This window comes from Erigeron canadensis, chromosome 3 (genome assembly GCF_010389155.1).
Source record: "Erigeron canadensis isolate Cc75 chromosome 3, C_canadensis_v1, whole genome shotgun sequence".
Taxonomy (NCBI): domain Eukaryota; kingdom Viridiplantae; phylum Streptophyta; class Magnoliopsida; order Asterales; family Asteraceae; genus Erigeron; species Erigeron canadensis.
This window is the reverse complement of record NC_057763.1, coordinates 18,079,470-18,101,429: the sequence shown is the minus strand read 5'-3', so window position 1 is coordinate 18,101,429 and position 21,960 is coordinate 18,079,470. Positions and strand designations below refer to the sequence as shown.

Sequence of the window (21,960 nt, the reverse complement as noted above, 5' to 3'; positions counted from 1 at the left end):
ACATTAAGAAAATTAGAACGAGGGGTTTTAGACTTATTCATCTTTTTTGTCTCTTTTGGGGTTGTGGAGACTTCTTGCTTCTTAGGTTTGGTAATTGAAAACCATCCATATCTATCCCTATATCTAGTTACACCATTTGAAGTATCCCTAGTTAGTAAGACGGAGCTAGACTTAGGCACTTTAGAAATTGAACTAGATTGAGAGTTAGACAAAGAAGCATTTGGATTGTCATTTGGAAGTTTCACTTTGTGATACCTTGGTTTTGGTAAGCTCTCAGCTTGTTTCTTTTTAACATGTTTGTCAGGTTTTTGAGGGTTAGGACTCTTTTGTTCAGTCTTGACAGAAGGGGTAGAACTCTTTTGTTCAGCCTTGACGAGTTTGGGTTTAACTCGTTCTTGGAAGTAATATGATGTTGGAGCTTTGGACACTAATTTTATTTTTTGAGATTCTCCTTTTATTTCTTTCTCAAAGTTTATGATTTTGATAGATTCAATCTTTTTCTTAGTTTCTGAGTCAAAAACATATTCTCCCTCCATGAATTTGTCAAAATCATCTTTGGTGAATTTATTCGAAAATGTAGAAATATCAGGAATCTTGTTGTCCAACATCATACCACAGGTATTCTCAGGAATAAGGTCGACTTGGACTGAAATATCCTTGGTTTCACAAGAAAACTGAGTAGAAGTATCAACACCTATACTAGCACAAAGCTTAGGGTGAACAACTAGCTCATCAAGATTTCGCATGTGAAAAATCTATAAAAGTACCATATTAAAACTAAGTTATGCGCAAGATCTTCATCAGATAAATCAGATTGCACATAATTTGCAGCTAAAGAAGTAGTTGTATTTTGACAAGTACATGCAGAACAGTTAGTCATGGTCTGGGTGGATGAACTTGTAGATGAATCACAAGTAGTTTGAGTGGAATGGTCTACTAAGAGTCTGAAATCAGTTTGAGTAGAAACATTCACACAAACTTTCTTGGTATCAACAACAACTGATCCATTCTTCAAATTTGGATTTTGAGACTGTAGATTATGAATGAGTTTTTGTTGAGATTCCACTGTTTGTTGTAAACCTTCTATTTGTTTTTCCAAAAATGTGGATGGAATATACAATTTAGTTGGTTTTGGTGGAGAAATGATAGATTCTTGGTTTTGAAAATTAGACGCAATCTCTTCTAATTCAAAAATTGTTGAATTTTTCGTTTCATAAGAAGTATTGATAGCATCATAATTAACCAAAAATTTATTCTTTTGAATCTTCTCAACTTCATCAGTCTCAAATTCGTCATTCAATAGACGAATGAATTGTTGTACCATACCAAGTCTCAAAAATTTTTCATCAAACAAAGGTATAATTTCTTCTTTTGCTTTTTGCAATGGAGTGATATTCTCAAAACCTAACCCAAGAAGAAGTTCCGATTTATCAATCTTTGATTTATTGAAATAGGCAGTGAAATCCAAAAGAGGATTTTGTTCAACCTTGTACAACATTTCTTGATAGAAAAGTAGATTCTTCTTTTGTTCCTCAATTTGTCTTTCAAGATTTTCAATCTCAATGCCTTTTAAAAAACAATTATGATTTAAATCAGAAACTTTTCTTTCGAGTTCAATCGTTTTTGGTGTAGCTTCTTGAAGCTTCTTGTTCAGAATATCAACATCCATTTGTCTTGCATTTGCCCGAAGCCATTCATTGGTTTTTTGAACTTCAAGATCTTGATTGGCTTTTTCAAGATCAAGAATGGTCTTTTCTAAATTATGGCACTTTTCCAATAACTTAGAATCAGGAGACGCATTCATCTCACATTCTTTAACCAACATTTGTTCTTTATAGTTTTGAAATTCTTGTTTCATAGCATCATACTCAAAAAGTAGTTTAGAATTTTCTTCAAGAAGTTTTGTGTACTCCCTTTTTGAAAATAAAATGCTATTTTTCAATTTCTTGTTTTTGTTGGCTAAAGAAATGTAATGATTCGTCAAGTTAGATAAGGCAATTCTACAAGACTCTTTATCCTTAATTGATGAAAAAGTAGAGTCGAGATTTACCTCATCATCGAGATATTCCTCGTCAATGCTGGCAGCCTCCAACATTTTGTCTTTGCTCAACCTTGCCATGAAACATACATTTGCAGACAGATCTTCATCTTCATCATCAGTCAGTAAAAGCCACTTGTCATCTTCAGCAATCAAGGCTTGACCGGCTTCAACTTGTTTTGCCAAGAGCATCTTCTGCTTGTAGTATTCATAATTCTTCTTGCGAGGCAGCTTGCAATCCACAGCAAAATGACCAGGAATTCCACAGTTGTAACACTTTTTGTCAGATGTTTTTCCTTTCTCCACGATTTGTTTCTCAGTTTCTGCTTTCTTATCTCCGTTCTTGGAACCAGTTGTTTCACCTTGTTCAAAACTCTTGTGATGATATTGTTCCTTCTTTGGAAATGCACTTGTTGATGAAGTACGAAGATTGTTGTTAGTTGGCCTCGCTTTGAAATACTTTTTCTTGAAATGCTTAGTCACAGCGGCAAGAGCTTGGTAGAATTCATCAAGAACACCATCTCTTGGAGCCAAGTAATCTTCTCCCTCCTCATCAGATGAAGAAACAACAGTCATTTGTCTTTTAAGAGCCTTAAAAACCTTTCTTTCAACAACCAATGCCAAAGGATCAGTAGATACAACTTCTGGCACTTTGTTGAATGAATATTTGTTTAGAACTTGATGCTCATTCAACTTGAAAGATTCATAAAGAGTATGAATGGTGAATTTGGTCAGATCTTGATGTTGCTTGATTTGAGTTCTATAATCTTCCCACTCGGGACCAAGTGCTTTGATAAATTTGATGTTCAGCTCAATTTCAGATTTCTTGACCTTCTTCTTTCTCAGTTCATTGATCACATTGCAAAATCTGTAATACACGGACTCGAGAGATTCATTTGTTGATTTCTGAAAATTGTCAAACTCAGTTAAGACATTTGTCAGTCGGATTGTTGAGGTTACCTCAGCACCTTCCATTTGTCTAGCAACTTCATCCCAAATCTCCTTTGCTGTGTCATAAGAATCAACTGAGCCATAGATCTCATCAGGAAGTGCTTGGTACAAGCATGACCTAGCTCTGTTGTCAGCAGCAGTACGATCTCTTTGTTCGGCATTCAAAAGATCAGGAATCAAAATAGCACCAGTAGTAGGATGACGATGCATAGCAAGTCCATTCATGATTGAATCCTTAAGCATGTGACCATTAGTCTGACGTTCCACATAATCCATGAACCTTTTCTTCCAAAGTCCATAATTACCACGATAAAGAACTGGAGGTCTTGTATCAGTACCCAGAGCCAATGCTTCACGAGTAGCCATTAGAAATTGATTTGAATTGAGAATTGAATTGATTTTTGAAGAAGGAATGAAACGATCTAAATTGGAATGAAATGAAACGATCTAAATTGAAATCATTTTAAGAAAGTGAAATGGAACGATTTAGAAGTAGTGAAAATGAAACGATCTAAATGTGCAGGAATGAAACGATCTTAAATTGAAACGATCTTAAATTGAACCAGGAATGAAACGATCTAAAATGAAATGATCTTTTGAAAAAAAAAATTCTGAGTATTCTGAAATGATTTAGGCAGAGTTTTGGTATGAATTGGAATGAAATGAATTGAACAAAACCAATCACGAAGATCAGTTACCCAAGAATATTATGATTCTCAAACACAACTCTTCACGAATTACTCAAACCAGAGAATGTTTAAGTAAAACATGAAACGATCTAAAAGAGATCGTTTTGGTTTTCTTCATAGAATTTTACTAAAACTTGATTATTTTCAAGAAATTGAATTGACCAAAATCAATCCAAAGGATCAGTTAGCCACAATCAACTCTTCACACCACAACCACACTTGTCAAAACGATCAAGATTTGAATCGTTTTACAAGCCACAACACTGAAATGTAAGTACCAAGGAAAGAAAAACTGAAACGATCTAAAAGAGATCGTTTTAGCTTTACAATGTCGTCTTCAACCTCTGAACATTAACAACTCCATTGACGATTTTTTAAAACTTCATTATCTTTTGATTTTCTGAGAATTGGAACATGAAACCACTTGCAAATAGTTTGTTTTCACCTCAGCAACGATCCGATTAACACACTTCAGCGTATAACACAACAGAATCAAATCCCAAATTTTAGCGCCAAAAACTCAAAATCTGAACTTTTGATCCAGATCGAATTAGAACACGAAACTTGAGAGGATTATGTATTTAACTATGAGGAATCGAACGGTGAACAAACATTTGTGATTTTATGTGATTTGAGAGGTTATTTTTGAATTTTCAGTGAAAAAAAAAACGAACAAGAACAGGATAATAAAACAGAATTAAAAGGTGATTGTTTGACAAATTGTGATTGAATTCAGTTATGGATCGAGATCAAAACGATGTTTTGCTCTAATACCACATGTAACAACACGATTTTATCATTCGAATTCACATCAACAATGGCGTTTGGTTAGTATGTGTGTTCTTGGTGTTGGTGTGTGTGTTGAGAGAGAATTGGGATCAAGTGAGTGTTATTCGGATGTAATGGTATGAAAAATGTGTCAAGAGTTATGCCAAGTGTTGTTGATTTCTAAGGGATTGAGGGCTATTTATAGTCTAAACTAACCAACTATGCTAATTATCACAATTAGCCCCTCAACCTTAGAAATCATCAACTCATGACTTAACAACAAGTAAGTTCATAATTTAAATTACAATGTATCACTATTTTTGGATTTCTAATAACATGTTATGTCTAAAACCTGCAAAATACAAATAATAAACAAACATAAAAGGATCCCAATTGGATCAACAATATATGCCAAGGTAATATTATTGACAAACAGTAATTACAAGAAATATACAAGACTTGAATATATAAGCAAATATACTTCTCATATCTAGAATGCTTATGTCACTGAGAATCATGCACTAACAGTCTCCCCCTTGACATCAGCATCTAGATATGGTCTTCAAGTCTTCGTTTGTCATCCTAAGTGGTGACCAAAAACCCTGTTACCCTGCTATCAGGAACTTCAGGTGTTACACCTACTGGACTCCTGCTCTTCTTGTCAATCATCTCAGCCCTTCCCAATTCTTGATTTGAGTCTAACCCTGATTGATTGTCTAACTTAACCTTGCATTTTGCACTGGTTGTTTGTAGAGACAGCTCGTCTAATCCCTTCTCCTTTAGATCAAGTAATGCATTAAAATATGCACACTTGTCTTTAGCTGAAGAGTCTAACGGACCTTCAAACACTCCCAACTTCTTCCTCATTAGTTGGTCTAACCAGAATGCCGACTCCTACTCCTCCAGTCGGTTGTTCCTAGAAACCAGGCACTTCTACGACCGGTTGATTAGATGAAAGAGCATTAGCTTAGCCCGATTGACCCTGCTGACTTTGCTCCCCCTGAGCTGCTGATATCGACTATTTTATAAGTATTTATTTTATGCGATATCATTTCTTTTATGCCTAAATTGTGATGTTTTTATAGACTATTATACTTAATATGTCTTTTTATTTTATTATAGTTCTATAAGATGAAATATAAACTGAGCTAAATCAAGACAATTGATGAAGAAAATGAAGATTAAAGCCGAGAAGAATGCATTGCATAAATAATAATAATAGTAGACTTGACAAAATTCCTACATCTAAGGATACTAACTACTATTGTTATTACTACGAGGGTTTAAATGCCCGTGCTACGCACGACATGTTTGAAAAATATTGGTTGCGTGTACAATGTCGTTGCCGGTTTGAATCGTGTTACATTGTTGCTACGCTTAGGAGAGAGATCTTTTCTACACCTGGGTATGGTTCCTCCGCTTAATTACATAGGATTTAAACCCGTATGATTTCTTGCCTGCATAAATAAAAAATTACAAATAAGCTATTAAATATTAAGGTTACATATGAAAATCCAAAGTGGATTCACATAAATGACAAACATTGAAACTCCCTACTCCGGTAGAAATGATAAAAAAACATATTGATATCAAAAAACTAATTTTGGATAAATAAACTAATATTTTAACTATTAAAGCTTATTTATTAAGTAGTGCAACTTGTTCTTTAGTCATTCACTTACCATTTGTATTTGTATTATGGACATCTAATATTATTCAAAATGGATATGAACTTTAGTCACCGATAAAATTTTTGGGTTTAATTTACACTACATTTAGGACTTATGAATATATAAACATAGATTTAGTTCAGCATTTACGATTAGGACATGTGACTACAAGTATAAAAAGTAATCAAATTTAAAAGCAGTATCTACAATTATCAGAGTGCAATCTTGAACTTTTTGCAAAGCGGGAACCTCATCACTCTAAGTAACCAGTTTTGACGATGAGCTTGAAAGGCAAAGATGGCTCCAAAACATTTATTTCTATCAGTTTTCTTTCTAACGCGAGGAAAGTTGTCGTGGACAAAAATTCCTATTACCTAAAAAGTTTTTTGCAGACATTGAAGTCAGGATGACCACACATGCATCAGGATTCCCGCCTTTCTTGCTAATCATTGTAACGCCCAAAACTTCCTTTCCCTAATATGTTCTTATTGCTAAGATTGTGTGTTGCGATCTGAAGTTCCATGAACTCGAATTTCTGTAACTGTCCTAACGAAACTTCCTCGTCATTATATTAGTGCCTACCTTTATGCGTTTATCAAACAGTGCGGCTGATCATTCATAACCCATCTCCCGAGCTACATCACGCCAACAAATTCATATTAGACAAAATGATGAGTTGATTGCACTATCGACTAAACTGCAGTGAGTACAGTTCCATGAATTAAGATGCCTTTTCCCAATATTGCCATGTTTGACTTTTAAATCTTGTAATTGAGTATGTTGCTCCAAGTCTCATAATGAGGTCTGGGTTTCCTGCTCCTTACCAATTCTTGCTTGAGTTTACGAAACCTCAATGACCGGCCCATTATAAAGAATCATTAAAGAATTAAGATCTTTCATAGCAACCTTTGGATTAAACCAATTAAACTATGCATTCGATCTCATAGACATAAATTGCAAAGTGTCATTTCGTTTATTGCTAGTGTCATAACTTAACTCATAGGACCTCGACATAAATTGCAACCTAAGGTCCATGTATATTTAATCATCCCCTCAATAATCACATCTGAAGTAACATTTAGCTTGTTTATATTTAATCATCACCCAATAATCACATCTCACCAATGACTCAGACTATGAAGGTCTTTACATCATTTTAGGATCATATTTGACCTCTAAGTGGCCTTGAGGCTTTACCAAGAGACATCAAAATGACAGCAGTAACCGGGATTGGTTATCATCCTAGCCATATTCCAGGTCACACTATTTAAAAAAAAAAAAACTAAACGGCTTAACAACCAAGTTTACCAAGTAAAATTGAAAAATTTCAGTATAAAAATGGTGGAATTTAAAAGCAAGTATAAAGGTCAAGAACATTTTGATCTGTCAGCAAGCAAACACATTCCTACCTTACATAGCAGATCGACAGCTCAAGGATTCCTACCTTACATAGCTCAGCTAAGTTAGTTTAGGTCGAGAATATACTCGTACTTTACAAACATTTTTTCTTTTAAAACTTGCAAGAAATGGGGATATGTGTCACCTAGAGTCTCGTCTAGCGTTGAGTTCATGCCATGGACTTCCTATCTAGAGATGTACAAAAAAAAAAAAAAAAACATATAGTTGTCATTTTCAGACTATACTCAGTGAATAAAAAGACTAAATATGTTACACTATCTGAAGTAATTTTAATTTTCTAGTAAGGTAGGAATCCTCTTCTTGCGTGGAAACCAGCTAAGAGGGGAAGTTTTACAGCAAGGTGGCTTTTTCCCATGAGCTCTATGTTACTATTATTTTGTGAAACTAATTTATCATTTATCCTACCAAAATATCTTAGTTCTATGGTTATTTAACAATATTCAAAACATTGGTAATTTATAAAGCTCAAGAAAAAGGAACAAAAAATAGGGTGAATTAAAACCGTCCGTTTTTTATATGTGTTAGAAAATGACCTGATTATGTTTGTTCCTAACAGCCTAGTCTAGCCAATTACCACCTCTAGTTAATATTTAGTAATAAACACTAAGCCTAAAAGGAAGCACTGTGACATACACTTTGTGATAGCAGGAGGCATAAAAAAATAGATGACAAAAAAGACTTGCATGCAACTTTCAAATTGATGCACGGGCCAAAAGCAAGAACTTTCCAACATGGAGAGAACAACATGAAAATAGGAAAAATGAAGCGAAGTGAAATGTCTTTGCTGTTCTGTCTGAAAGCACAGGTTCACAAAAAAACAGAAGTATACATTGAACCCTCAAATGTGGATTAAAATGCACCAAATGTAATCATCTTATTGACAAAAATAGTTTACAATATGAGGTCGAAATCTTAAATCAGAAATAGGTCATAAATAGTGGTCGGTTCAGCTTTGAATAGGCTAACGATTGAATGGATAGATTGAGGTTATGTTTGATCTTAAACAGGTCAAATGGGTTGAAAGGATCAAATACTGTCGAAACTTTAAATTGTTGGGTAAAACCTCCTAAAAAAGCAACCATAGAGAACAAAGAGACAACCATGAAGCGATATAGGCATAGGATTTAATACATATTAAAAAGGAAAGTACCTAGGGCGTGGAAACTTGACTGCACTGTTACATGACTTGCACCAAAAAATCCCCTTCTGCTTGGGTTCAACGCCCTTTCTGCATTTTCCAGTAGGTATAAAAGTACCAACTGTTTTTGGTCCACACATTGGTAATTTTGACAGTTCCTCGGAAAACAGCTATCTATAAATCACCAAGTAATCATGACAATACTAAACAGAACCAAAAGTCTGTATATGGGTGGGCATGGTTTACGCCTCATTCTTTCGTTTTTCGCGGCCACAGGACTTTTAGGGTCCCTATAGAAGGACGAACTTGAAGCACGGGGAGACCAGTATCTACAACCTTGACGCCACTAAAAATAAAGATTTACATATTTACTTAGCATTTTATGCTAGAAAAGAGGGCATTGCCATATGCACTGTCTTGATATATACCTTAGTGCAGACTTGAATGTCTTTATGGCAGGAACTCACCATTATCAATCAACATTGTCGAGGAGGAACTGGAAAGGCAGAGGTTACCTGTGACATGTTTCACCTTAATAGTTAAATCTATTGCATACATGAGTCTCATATATCACTTGAAAACGTACCGACATATTCTTTTGCAATCATGGAAGTCAGCAGTATGGTATAGACACCAGCATTTTTGGCCTTTCTTTTCACCATGCCCTCTCCCAAATCTCCCCACAGTGTCACCCTAAGCTGGACTCCCCTATTAAAGAAAGCATAGTGTATGACATTCCTTGGATATGACCATTCTTATTAGAGTAGTGAATTACAATAGAAAATATGCTAACAGTTTACATATATACCTTTCATTCGTGAGATTGAATTCAAGGGTCTTACTTCCAGTTGATATTTTAGTAAGGCTCCCAACGATTATCACATACCTAATAACATCTGTGATTATAGATGCAGTGAAAAAAAGACCAGTAAAAATATAAAAAAAAAAATTTATATAATCAGATGGGAAACTTAAGAGGTGGGAGTAAATTCGTCAGCCATTTAAGCAAAGAACCAACAAATGAACAAGAACAGAGATGATTTGTGGTTTGAAACAACAAAAAACCGTCAGTAATCCGTACACTTACAGATGGCGCCAATGTTTGAGCATGAAAATGAGGAGCTCAATCACAAAAGGGGTTTAACCCCGAAAATCATCAAAATCTCCTACTTCGTAGTGCGAACCTACTAGATTCTTCACGAATCTAAGGTGTATGATGATTCTCCCATAGAGATATATCGATCTATGGAGGATATGAATGTAATATGATTATATATGATTATGTGTAAAGTTGCATTGAATTGAATGTGTGTGAATGTGACGAATGAATGATGTTGAATGAATATCGAATGTCGTATTGAATTCTGAATGATCTTTTCTGACATCCAATCATGGGGTATTTATAGGCTGACAATTAGGGTATCTCATATTTTGGGTCTTGTCACATATGGCTTGGCCTTCGAATCCAAATTGAATAGAACCTTCAAGAGTCTTATCGTATTTTATATATCTAAATGTAAGATAGATGTCCTTCAATCTTCATTCCCTTTTTAGAGATTTGGGGAAGATGTGTCATGAAATTATCTTTTATTATTTTCCCTAGCCTTCAATGTCAGCACCAAGGATAAAAACCTCATGACCAAATACTTTTCCTAGACTTGTACATTATTAATAAATAATAATATGTAAATATAAATATATAAATATATATATTTATACGTGTGCTCTTGAAGCTTTAGGAAGGAGGAAAGTGACAAGGAAGTGGCGAGGATCGGCTAGAAATATGGCTGGGGAGCAGCCCCTGTTTGGCTCGGGCTTTTGGCTCAGATTGGCTTGGATTGGCTCGGGAACTCAGGTGAGAAACGGCTCAATCTGGCTAGGATCTCGGCTGGGATGAGCTAAGGACTATCTGTGTTTTGCCTTTTAACAAAACTATATAAAAATCCTTTGCTATTTGTTTCCCCTCATCCGACCGGCTCTTTTTATTAGTATCTTTCTCTGCTAGCCATTCGTTCTCTTCTTCCTTCCCTTAACCATACGGTTCCTTCTCCTTTATATATATCATTCAAGATTTATACCTTATATCATCAATAATCATCAATAAAAAAAAGCCCATACAAATAAGAAGAAAAAAAAACTACTCATGTTAAATCATAAATAAGAACCCTTTGATATTCCTATAAGATTATGCTTACCAAATTATGATTATGGTTCGAATGAATGACGCTTTCGTGATTTTCAATGACTCCCTCCAAATCATAATTATTATCATCAATATGAAGCTTTAGAATTGATTGCTTTCTTACAACTTTTATATATATATATATATAAGATTATCGAAGTGGCGTCATGATGGTGCATATATGAGCTCGGCTAACAAAAGAAAGACTAGAGATAAAGTGGCAGCCACTTATACGGCATTAAGGCCCAAAATAAAAGGAGTCCGAGAGTGAACAAAGTCGACCGAAAGTAAGATTGAAGCCCAAAGTTTATTAAATCCATCATTCAATAATAATTGCCATTATTATTTGGAAATTGGAATGTGGGAACAAAGTTGAGTCGGTCAAATAAAAACTGACTATGTCGTGTAGGCCTCAAGCCATTTAATCATATCTTCCAATAATACTGAACCAGCCACTTGAATTCCATCTTGAAAAAATAATAACCGTAGATAAAAAATTTAAATGAATATTGACCCTTAGATTAGTTTCCACTTCACTTTCCTTTTTCAGATTTATTATCTACATATTAAAGTAATTTTATATTTATGTAAATTAAATAAATAGTTGTACACATACCATTATAGATATTATACTTTCTTGCTCAATCTTTAGACTTATACAACCGTTTTATAGATAACTGTATTATATTTTCTAAACTATTTTTAGTATATTTGTTTTCATCAATTTTCTTTGTGTAACTAAATCGAAAGAAATATATTTCTTTACCATTAAATCTATTCTTTACCATTAGATCTATACAAACTATACAAGATAGCTATATCTAATAAGTGAAAAAAGAAGTGACTTTTTATCTCATTTCAGGTACACGAGAAGTCAATGACACTTTTAAAAGTGTAAAACTAAATTACAAGATTTGGGAACAATCATTATGTAATGAAAAGATTAGGAAAGAAAAAAAAAATTAAAAAGTAAAAGTCATTTTTGAGTTAGATTGTAAACCCAAAAATCAAAAGGAAAGTAAAGTGTTATTTGCATCTTTGATTTTGAAAGAAAAAATATATAACAATACAATTTACAAAGATACCCTTTTTATTTAAAGTAAAATATGTGTAACTTGTTTGATACCTTATACTTTATTATTTTATATAAATATAAATTGGAAGTTTCAAAAGATGATTTCATAAAAATTAAATCTGCTATGAAAAAAAAGTTCTAACCGTTTTAAATTTAATATAATTAATACATGGTAAAAGAGTCATTAGTTTAACTTAACAATTAATTTAATATTTGTTACATGATATTAAATTCTACTATCACAATATTAACATTAGTTTATACAATTAATGGTCCCTAATGTATGGCATACTAGGTGTGAACGGTGGAGAGACATGCTCAGTAACAATATTTGCAGAAAAAATAGATTTTTAAGTGTAGAAGGGCATGATGATAATTACATTAAACAAAATGTTTGTCTCTTTCACAATCCAGTCAAATCTGGGCGGAAAGATTTTGAGCCAAAACCCCCCTAAAGGTCTCTTTCTTCTCCATTCTTTTCTTTATGTAAAAAACTCAAGAATGCAAAAGGCTTTAATTTCTCTTTTTTTTTCTTCCCATATAAAAATTAACTCAAGAATGTAGTGTAAAAATTTATTAGTACAACTTAAAATGAAATCTTTGATAATTATGTGATATGTTAAAATAAAAATTCCACACAATTATTTGTACCGTAAAGTTCAAATAAATTAACTATAAATACATGATTTAGAAATCTCGGTATTGATGTAAAATTACTTTTAAAATTTCTATAAAAAGTAACTATAAAAACAAATAGTAGACTTTTGAGGCTTAAACATTAAGAAAACAAATTTTAAAACTATAATCTTAAATATAGGGGAAACATATGTGTAATTCTAATTGGGAAATTAATATACATTTAGTATTTTTTAAGAAAATGATATTTATCTGTTCACAAAATATGATATCTACAAGCTCGCCTGAACGGTAATCATTAAATATTTGATGTAAGTGTAATGGTTAGATTTTGCTATAATGCTTTGATATTTATAAGATTATATTTATTTTGTTAACTTTTCTTTATGTGTGTATTTATATAAGAATTAAACTATATAAAATATTTGTAAAAATGACTAATTAGTTACATGACTCAAAAAGAAGAAGAATCTATATTTAGTTCTTATTTATTTTCAGCTAAACAAATTTGGTTATTTTGAATTTTCAATTATCACTTGATACATTAATTTTAAGTTTACTAATTATTTATATTAACATAAAATCATGAAATTTTATGTTTTTATCTTAACTTTGATTATAAATATAATAGTCTTCAATGAAACTTTGTTTATCTGTAAATTAAGTCATTTTTACAAGTAATAACTTACATCTTTTGCATCATCATACTAATTAATCTATTAATATTTGTCAATTTACGATATTATGAAACGATAATATCATTAGTTAATTATATATTCTCGCGTATTACACGGGACAATAATCTAGTATATATATATATATATAATACTATGATACACAACTTATGAATCTATCGAACAATTAATTAGGAGAGTTTTAGGGAATTGGAGGTGGGTGTCGGTCGATTCGGGAGAGCCGCAAAGAAGAGAAATCGAAAGATTTGTCGTTCGTGAGCAGCAACTTTGGATCATCACCACAGCCTATCTTTGTTTGAATTCTTTAAACTCTTTTATTATTATCTTATGTTATTCAAAAAGATTATGGATTATTCTTATTTAATAATTATAATTGTTAGTTTTATTTATCTTGTCATGAGTAACTATTTTTCTTTACACCCATTTGGATAATGTGAGCATGTCATGAAGTGGTCACTTTGTTATTATGATTGTTGAACACGGTTTATACGTTTAGTCGAAGATCCATGCATGTTTATCTAAGTTTATATATTGTTTTGGTTTCTTATATAAATTAGTTGGTGTTTAATTATAGAAGTTCGAGAGAAATCTATAAAATTGCTAGTTAGTTTATGAAAGAATTAGTCGGTCTTTAATTAATTCAAAGTTATTGGAGTTCGAGAGAAACTAGTGATAGAGATTAAAACAATCAAATTTAGATGAATGTGTTAGTCGTTTATGATAAAGAGATCTAATTAGACGATTAAGAAGCAGTTTGAGAGAAAACTTTATTAGGTTAAATTGTATAACCAACTTAGGACTTAATGCTTGATTGTTAGGGTAGAATTTATTCGCAAGAGCGGTAACTATACTTTTTACATTTAAAGATTTGAGTATAACGAGAGTTCATCTAAATTACATATTAAGTAGTTCAACATAAAAAGTGACATTGTGATAATTTGACATGTGAGCTATTCCAAATGGGTGTGCTTCTTAATATTATTGTTTCACAAAACCTCTTTTCAATTAATTCTACGGAATTACTAACTTTTTCAAATCAACTAACTGTTTTCAAAACCAAGGTGACGGGAGTCCATAAAATCCAAAACTTTTCTAAACTACATTAAACTCGCTTGCTCTTAATCATTCCTTGTGTTCGACCTGGTCTTACCTTAAAACTATACTATATACGGTTGGGTCCACTGCCCATAAGTGTGTATTAGTCGATAATTAGGTATTTCTAGTTTATAAATTTTATAACTCAATTTTGCACATCAAGTTTTTGGCGCCACTGCCAGGGACTATTTTTAAGAGTTTAGTTTGAGATTTTGTAGTTTGATCCTTTCTTGTATTCGCGTACAAGAGAGTTAATTGCTTTCTTAGATTAGTTTTATTTTTATTATTATTTTTTTTATTTAGTTTACATTTTCTTCTATCGGTGTTTTTCACGGGTTGTGCCAGTGTCTGTTTTTTGCAAGTTTAGTGACACTAATGGCATATCAAGCTTATAAATCCAAGGAAGAATATCCTGACGAGCTTCGGTACTTTGAGCAGTTTTCTGATGAAACTTATGAGGAAGCTTAGTTGAGGATAAAAGGAAAAGTTGATAAGTTGGACAAGTACCTTACCATTCGTAAAATTGTTTCGATATATTGTCGTGCTTTGGATGACGAAACAAGGGAAATACTTGGTGATGAATTCTTCTTGATGGATGCATATGAGATATTTAGGTATATGGAAAATACGCACAACCAGAGGAATGGGTGACTTTGCCCAAAAATAAGGCAGTAAGGAAAGAAATATACGAGGATTCAGAAGAGAGCTAAATAAGGGAATGTCATCAAATGCCACATTTTGAGACACACGAGATCCAAGAGTCCAATCTGTCGAGTGCACTACCAGATGATACCCACCTTAATGTGATATCTACTCCATTTTCTTCTAAGCCATGCGAGTTATTTCCCATTAGCAACGAGCATGAGAATGATGTTGTTGATGTAGAAATTATTGTCTCACCTTCACTTGAGGTATTTTCTTTGCCTAATTGTGTTCCAATTACTACTAACTCTTTTTTGCAGGATATGGAGGAACCACCTTTGTCTCATTCACAATTAGATTTTGGTGACTTTACTATGGAAGAATTTTTGAATAAATTCATGGAGCCAGGTGATATTTTGAGTAAGATAATAATGCAAGAGGCTCAAAAGGCTGAATTACTTTCATTGTCTATGATGAAAGTTGATTCGAAAGAAGAGGATCCTAAAGACTTCCATGATTATTTGAAGAATCTCACACGTGTGGTACGACAAGACGTGCATCCGACTGAGCAAATCGATTCTCCTTTCCATCTTCGGTTAGGTAGTTTATTTTTGGAAGGTACGTATTCTTACTTTGATCCCCACTTAAACTCAAGTGTGGGGAAACATACTTTAATGTCTTGTAAATAACATTGGAATCAAGCTAATGACTCGAACAAAATTAGCGCTTCCGGGAGGCAACCTGACGTTAAGTAATTTTTTTTTTAATTTCTTTTGTTTAACTTAAGTGTCAATTAATTTTAATAAGTTTTAAAAAATCCAAAAAAATCTAAAAAAGAAAAAATCCAGAAAGATTTTGATTTTTAGTTTAGTTTGTTTCTTTTTCGTATTTAGGATTATAGTCACATTTTTAGTTTTTCTTTTATATTTTTTATTTTGGTATTTTTAATGTTTTTGTTGAGTGTGTGTTAGAGCTAAAAGGATGAAGTCAAATGGGGTTGAGATACAATTAGCTTACATTATTTTTGGATCACCCGAGCATTTGGAGCACACATTAAACCCAGGAAAGGTTTCATGTTCTTTTACTTTTTTATTTGCTTTTTCCTGTTTCTTGTAGTTTCAGAACACGCAAATAGGCCCAATAGATGAAACACGCAAATATAAGCCCACTTGGCATAAACGCGCAAATTCAATCTATAATAAAACACGCAAATAGAACCCACTTGACTACAATATACATTTTTAGCCCATTTTTCCAAAACACGCATATGAGTCTACTTGGTACTCTTTGCATATTAAATTTTACCTACTTTTTTTTTCAATTCAAAGGAAGCTTGACTTACAAAAAGTCAACCTTCATGAACTTGATTAACACTTTGAAAATTCACAAAGAATTTTCTCGAACTTGGTAAGATTAACGAATAGAATTATTTAGAGAAATAAACTACTTTTTCATAAAATAATTATTCGTATTTTTCTCGATAAAGGAATTCTTCAATGTTGTCACTACTCAAAACATCTTACAAATATAAAAACATTACATTAAGACCCATAATGTCATTAATTAACAAATTATATCGTACCATTCTTTAAGTGTTTGGCGATAACAGTCATTAGACACACACAATGTTGTTAGATAAATTCAAATACAACAAAAACTAAATGATACAAGATTGGACACCCTCTAATAATCTTTCCGTCATTATTTTCGTCTCCGTTTGAATTTAGCTGAGTTGTTAATGTGTAAGTGTACTCTGCTTCCATTCTAAGCTTGAGCTTTCTCTATTCCGGATTGGATAGACTCAATTTTCATACACTTTAGAGATCTTTTATCTTGTCGGTTGACACACATCCAGATAAGATTAATAATTCTACAACCACATCAGCGAACTCATGAGATCCATGCAATTTATGCATTCACCTCAATAGTAAATAATCGAATTCCAAAGATACTTAAACAGATTTAACTGATAACAAACAATAGATTCTCACACTTAAGATTAGAATCTAAGCACTTATCAAGTTATTTCATACGATAAATATCTTTAATTTAATTATTCATGGTAAATTGCAAATTAAAACATCTGTTAAATACATCATTTGAATGACTCTGTTTGACTTATTTTGACCGAAACCTTAAGTATCAAGACTTAATCTTCCGTGCAATTTACAAACAAGACCCAATTTAAGGTGTACCAAACACACTTGAATTCATGTCTTTACATTACACTTCTTCTTCGTTATGATACACATTTTTCTTGTGTCCACCAAGAACACGACCAAGTCCCTCTGGAAACCCAAAAACGTTAATTATTATTATCTCTCGTGCAATAGAACCCTTTTATTACGAGCAAGAATCTTAAGGAGCATAAAGTTACAAAATCAATTTCAGTAATTTTAGTTCAAAATTACTCTAACAAATCTTTTAATAGTCATGCTTAATACTGTCCTTGCGATATGTCTTACGGAGCCTAAGATTTAAAAATCAATCATAGTAATTTTAGGATCAAAATTACTCTAATCAATCTTAGAATAATTATGCTTATTCTGGTACATGCAATAGGCTCTAGAAGGAATAATTACTACAGAAGAGATCAGGTATAGCAAATGATTAAACTTAAATGCCATACATTTCGTCATTTTTCTTGCAGTAACGACTCCCCCTAAAACCATTATTATATTTTTGTGTCGTCTTTTCTGATTTTCCGAATTGAGTAGGTTCTAGAAGGAACAATTACTATGAAAGAGATCGGATATAGCAAATGAGAAACTTAAATGCCATATTTAGTAGTCATTTCTCTTGTAGTAATGACTCCCCCTTTAACCATTATTCTATTTTTGTGTTGCATTTTCTAAATAACTGATGGTTCTTGAGGGACAAAAAGTAAGGGTTTCTCATTCCAGTCAACTGGACAAGAAACTCAAAACGTGATCGATCAAAGGCTTTAGTGTAAAAATAAGTTAAGTTATCATCAGACAACACTTTTTCAAGATGAATTAGCTTCTTTTCAGCACAATCATGAATAAAATGATATCTAATATCAATATGCTTCGTGTTACTGTGCTTAACAGGATTATTGGTAATGGAAATAGCAGATTTATTATCAATTTTAATAGGAGTGTTAGAGAAATTCAAACCATAGTCACGCATTTGTTGTTGAATCCAAAGTACTTGTGAGCAGCAGCTTCCAACGGCCATGTACTCTGCTTCACATGTAGAATTGGCAACAGATATTTGCTTTTTGCACTGCCATGACACTAGTCTGTCTCCTAAAAATTGACATCCTCCCGAAGTAGATTTTCTATCAAAGTTACGTCCACCATAATCAGAGTCTGTATATGCATACAGATCAAACTCTCCTCCTCTTGGGTACCATAATCCAAGTGATGGTTGTCCTTTGAGGTATCGAAGAATCCTTTTTACTCCTTTCAAGTGTGACTCTTTCGGACAGGATTGAAATTGAGCACATAAGCAAACAGCAAACATAATATCTGATCTTGATGAAGTAAGATACATTAATGATCCTATCATTGACCTATATAATGTTGGATGAACATCTTAATCCATGCTGTTTACGGCTCCCAACAAGTGATTTGCTTGTATTGGAGTCCCTATGGGTGAAGAGTCATTCATACCAATTTTTTTAAGAATGTCATGGACATATTTGGTCTGATGAATAAAAATTCCTTCCTTTCTCTGTTCAACTAGCAGACCAGGAAAAAAATTCATTTCACCCATTGCACTCATTTCAAATTTGCTCTTCATGATTTCTTCGAATTCTTTGCACATGTTCTCGTCTAATGATCCAAAAATGATGTCATCTACGTAAACTTGTACCAGTAAGAAATCATCACCTTTCCATTTTGTAAACAATGTGATATCAATCTGGCCTCTTACGAACCCATTTTCCACCAAATGTGCAGATAATGTATCGTACCAGGCTCTGGGTGCTTGATGAAGACCATTGCTTTATCTAATTTATAAGCTCTATCAGGATAGTCAGGATCAGTAAACCCAGGAAGTTGAGACACATAGACCAATTCCTGTACTTTACCGTAGAGAAATGCAGTCTTTACATCCAATTGGTACACTTTAATGCCCTTAAAGGATGTAAAAGCTAGAAAAAGCCTAATTGCCTCCATCCTAGTTACTGGTACCAAAACTTTGATATAGTCTAATCCATCTTGTTGTGCAAATCCGTGAACAACTAGTTGAGCCTTGTTCCTAGTAACAATCCCTTTATCATCCCTTTTACACCTGAATACCCATCTAGTTCCAAAAGGATTGATATCAGTAGGCACATCTACCAATTCCCAGACTTTCAATTTTCTAGAATTGGTCTAGCTCTTCCTGCATGGCATCCACCCAAGATGGCTCCTTTAGTGCCATTTGCACATTTTTAGGTTCCACTTGAGAGATAAAGCAACTGTACTTGCATGTTTCCAGTATCCATGTATCTTTGATGCTAGCAAAGAGACATGTGCTTTCTTGGAGACTGCTCCTAGTTCTAACACCAACACTAGGGTCTCCTAATATGTTTTCTACAAGATGAGCCTTAGTAAGGTGCTTCTGTGTGACACGATCAACATCAAGATTTACAACCAAATTGGTAGATATCTCTTCCTCAATCTGAATTGAGGGATGTTCCTCTGTCACAACATGTTCAGAATCCTGATGTCTTCTTCTATCCTCAGAGACTGCATTTGATATAGGTCCTCCGTAAGATGGTGATGCAAATATATCATCATCACAGACAACCACTATAGATGTAAGGAAAAACACCCATGAGAATCTTGAGAAAATATCTGTGACCACTAAACAGTAATACATTCCTCCAATACATCTCACGTTCACTGGACCAAATAAGTCCATGTGAAGAAGTTCAAAAGGACCGGCAGTAGAATTCAGAGACTTCGGTTTGTGATTGATCTTGTGTTGTTTGCCCTTTTTGCATGGAACACATTTATCCTCACTACCATATCTCTTTAATGGAACACCTTCCACCAAACCATTTTTGGTGATAAAACTCATTTTTCAATAATGAAGAAGAGCCATTTTTCTATGCCAAAGTAATGAGTCTGATTTTGAAGCCTGAGACAAAAGACATGTGGTCTCAATCTCCGGATTAGAGATACCTAATGCCATTGCATATATATCTCTTTTTATTGGAGCTCTCAACAGAATCCACTCATTAGGAATCACATATCCAGGTTTTAGGATAAGTGCTTCCTCCTTGGTGAAGTAAACAGGATACCCTTTATCACAAATCTCTCCAACACTCATCAAGTTGTGACTTAACTGTTCAACATAATTCACCTTTTCAAGCTTGATTTTCCTATTTGTGACATCACCAACACCGGTAATTGAACCACCCTTGGGACCAACAAAGCTTACATATGCTCCCAGTATTTCAACAAAGTTTGACAGTAATGATTTATCTCCTGTCATATGTCTTGAACAACCACTATCAACATACCATATGCTTATGGCCTTTTTCAATAGGTCATGTTGTTCATCAGGAATATTCATTCTTGCCATGAAGTTAACCAGACCATCTAAGTCTATATCTGCTGATACCTCTGATGTCTTGACTTCAACTTTATTGACACACTCTATATCCTTACTATCAAGACTATCAACAACAGACCCCACATCATTTGTCTCTGCTAAGAGGGCTTTAGCCACATTTGTTCGGCCATTGTTTTCCCTTTGATGACGATTCATCAACCCTTTTGAATTTTCGTCATAAGCAGTCTGATAGTTTCTTTGATGCCATGTGTTAGAAGCAGTTTGTGTTATTCCTCCATTACTGAAATTTTGATAAGTCACATTAGCCTTATCAATATTTCTAGGTCTCTGGCATTCCCTAGCAAAGTGTCCAAAGCCCTCGCAATTGTAACACTTAACTTTTGACTTATCAAAACCAAGCTTGGAACCCACAACCTTTTGCCCTGTTCTTGATAGGAACCGTTTAGCTCAAAGAGTCAGCATAGCCATTTGCCATTGTAGATCCATCTCTTATAAGTCCAAAGGATCAATCTGCTCATAGTCTTCATCTATAAGACTAGGGTCTTGAACCTTTCCTTGGATAAACTATTCATATGATGTCACAAATGACACAAGAACGGATAAGTGACTTTCCGCACACTTGACACTTATAGGCACGGTGGAACTAGCACTGGAGGTAGGATATCCACGATTGCCTGAATTATCGCTCTGACTTGAAACAAGACATATATTCCCTTCAGAGTCAAACGAGATATTTTATAAGTCAATCTTCACTCAGGAATGCCTTTGTGCTTCCTTCTATGGAACTTGGACTTACATTGATGTAACACCCCAAATTTCGTAGTACTATTATATTACTAAAAGTAACATAAATCAAATGAATAAATGACGAGTTGTTTATAAAGTCGTATTAATTAAATGTCGGGCCTATTGTTTAAAGTAATATTATCGAAAGGACTAAAAATGCAAGAAACTAGAAAGAGGGGGACTACAGTGAAACATTGGAAATTAGTTATATGTATATAAATACTATTTTAAATGATCATAAAGATCATTCCCAAAACAAACATAAAGAAAGAAACATGTAAGTCGGCAAAACACAAAAAGAATGGCGACGAGCACCCAGGCCAAAGAAGAAGAGAGGAAGAGAAGGAAAAGCGGGTTTCTAGCAAAACCAAATATGTCAAATCATTCCTAACCGATTATAGGCTTTGATTATCATCTTTTTAAGGTACTATTTCTTAGTTTTCTAGTTTGATTAATAGTTGTATAAAAATACAGTAAGTCAAGAAAAGGTGGCTATTTGGGTCCATATTAATTTCTTAGTATCTAGGCTCAGCTATGAAGCATATATTAAATTTTGGTAAGATTTGTAGATAGTTTTTGTATCATGTTATGTGACATAAAAAGTTTAAGAAAAGCTATGATTTTGTAAGGTAATGATGAAATAATGA

General features: G+C 33.4%; 1 protein-coding gene and 2 long non-coding RNA genes across 4 annotated transcripts; all 3 read right to left on the bottom strand.

Moving 5' to 3' along the window:
- Window positions 1–5,612: 5,612 nt before the first annotated feature.
- On the bottom strand, window positions 5,613–9,570 carry LOC122593179. Of its 2 annotated transcripts, XR_006322805.1 has the most exons (4): window positions 9,482–9,570; window positions 9,260–9,381; window positions 9,102–9,188; window positions 5,613–5,903 (listed from the first exon to the last, which is right to left on the bottom strand). It is a non-coding gene; the product is annotated as an uncharacterized LOC122593179 (long non-coding RNA). The 2 variants fall into 2 exon arrangements; XR_006322804.1 differs by lacking the exon at window positions 5,613–5,903 and having other exon boundaries at window positions 9,083–9,188.
- Window positions 6,137–9,036, bottom strand: LOC122593178. The gene is made up of 2 exons (XR_006322803.1): window positions 8,686–9,036; window positions 6,137–6,751 (listed from the first exon to the last, which is right to left on the bottom strand). It is a non-coding gene; the product is annotated as an uncharacterized LOC122593178 (long non-coding RNA).
- An 8,254-nt stretch (window positions 9,571–17,824) lies between the features above and the next one.
- Window positions 17,825–18,514, bottom strand: LOC122591617 (secreted RxLR effector protein 161-like). The gene has a single exon (XM_043763877.1). The coding sequence runs from the start codon at window positions 18,512–18,514 to the stop codon at window positions 17,825–17,827; it is 690 nt and encodes a 229-aa protein (XP_043619812.1).
- Between the last annotated feature and the right edge of the window lie 3,446 nt (window positions 18,515–21,960).

Excerpts from the sequence above, each read along its gene's own strand:
- LOC122591617 (XM_043763877.1), bottom strand. The coding sequence starts at position 18,514 with ATGTATCTTACTTCATCAAGATCAGATATTATGTTTGCTGTTTGCTTA.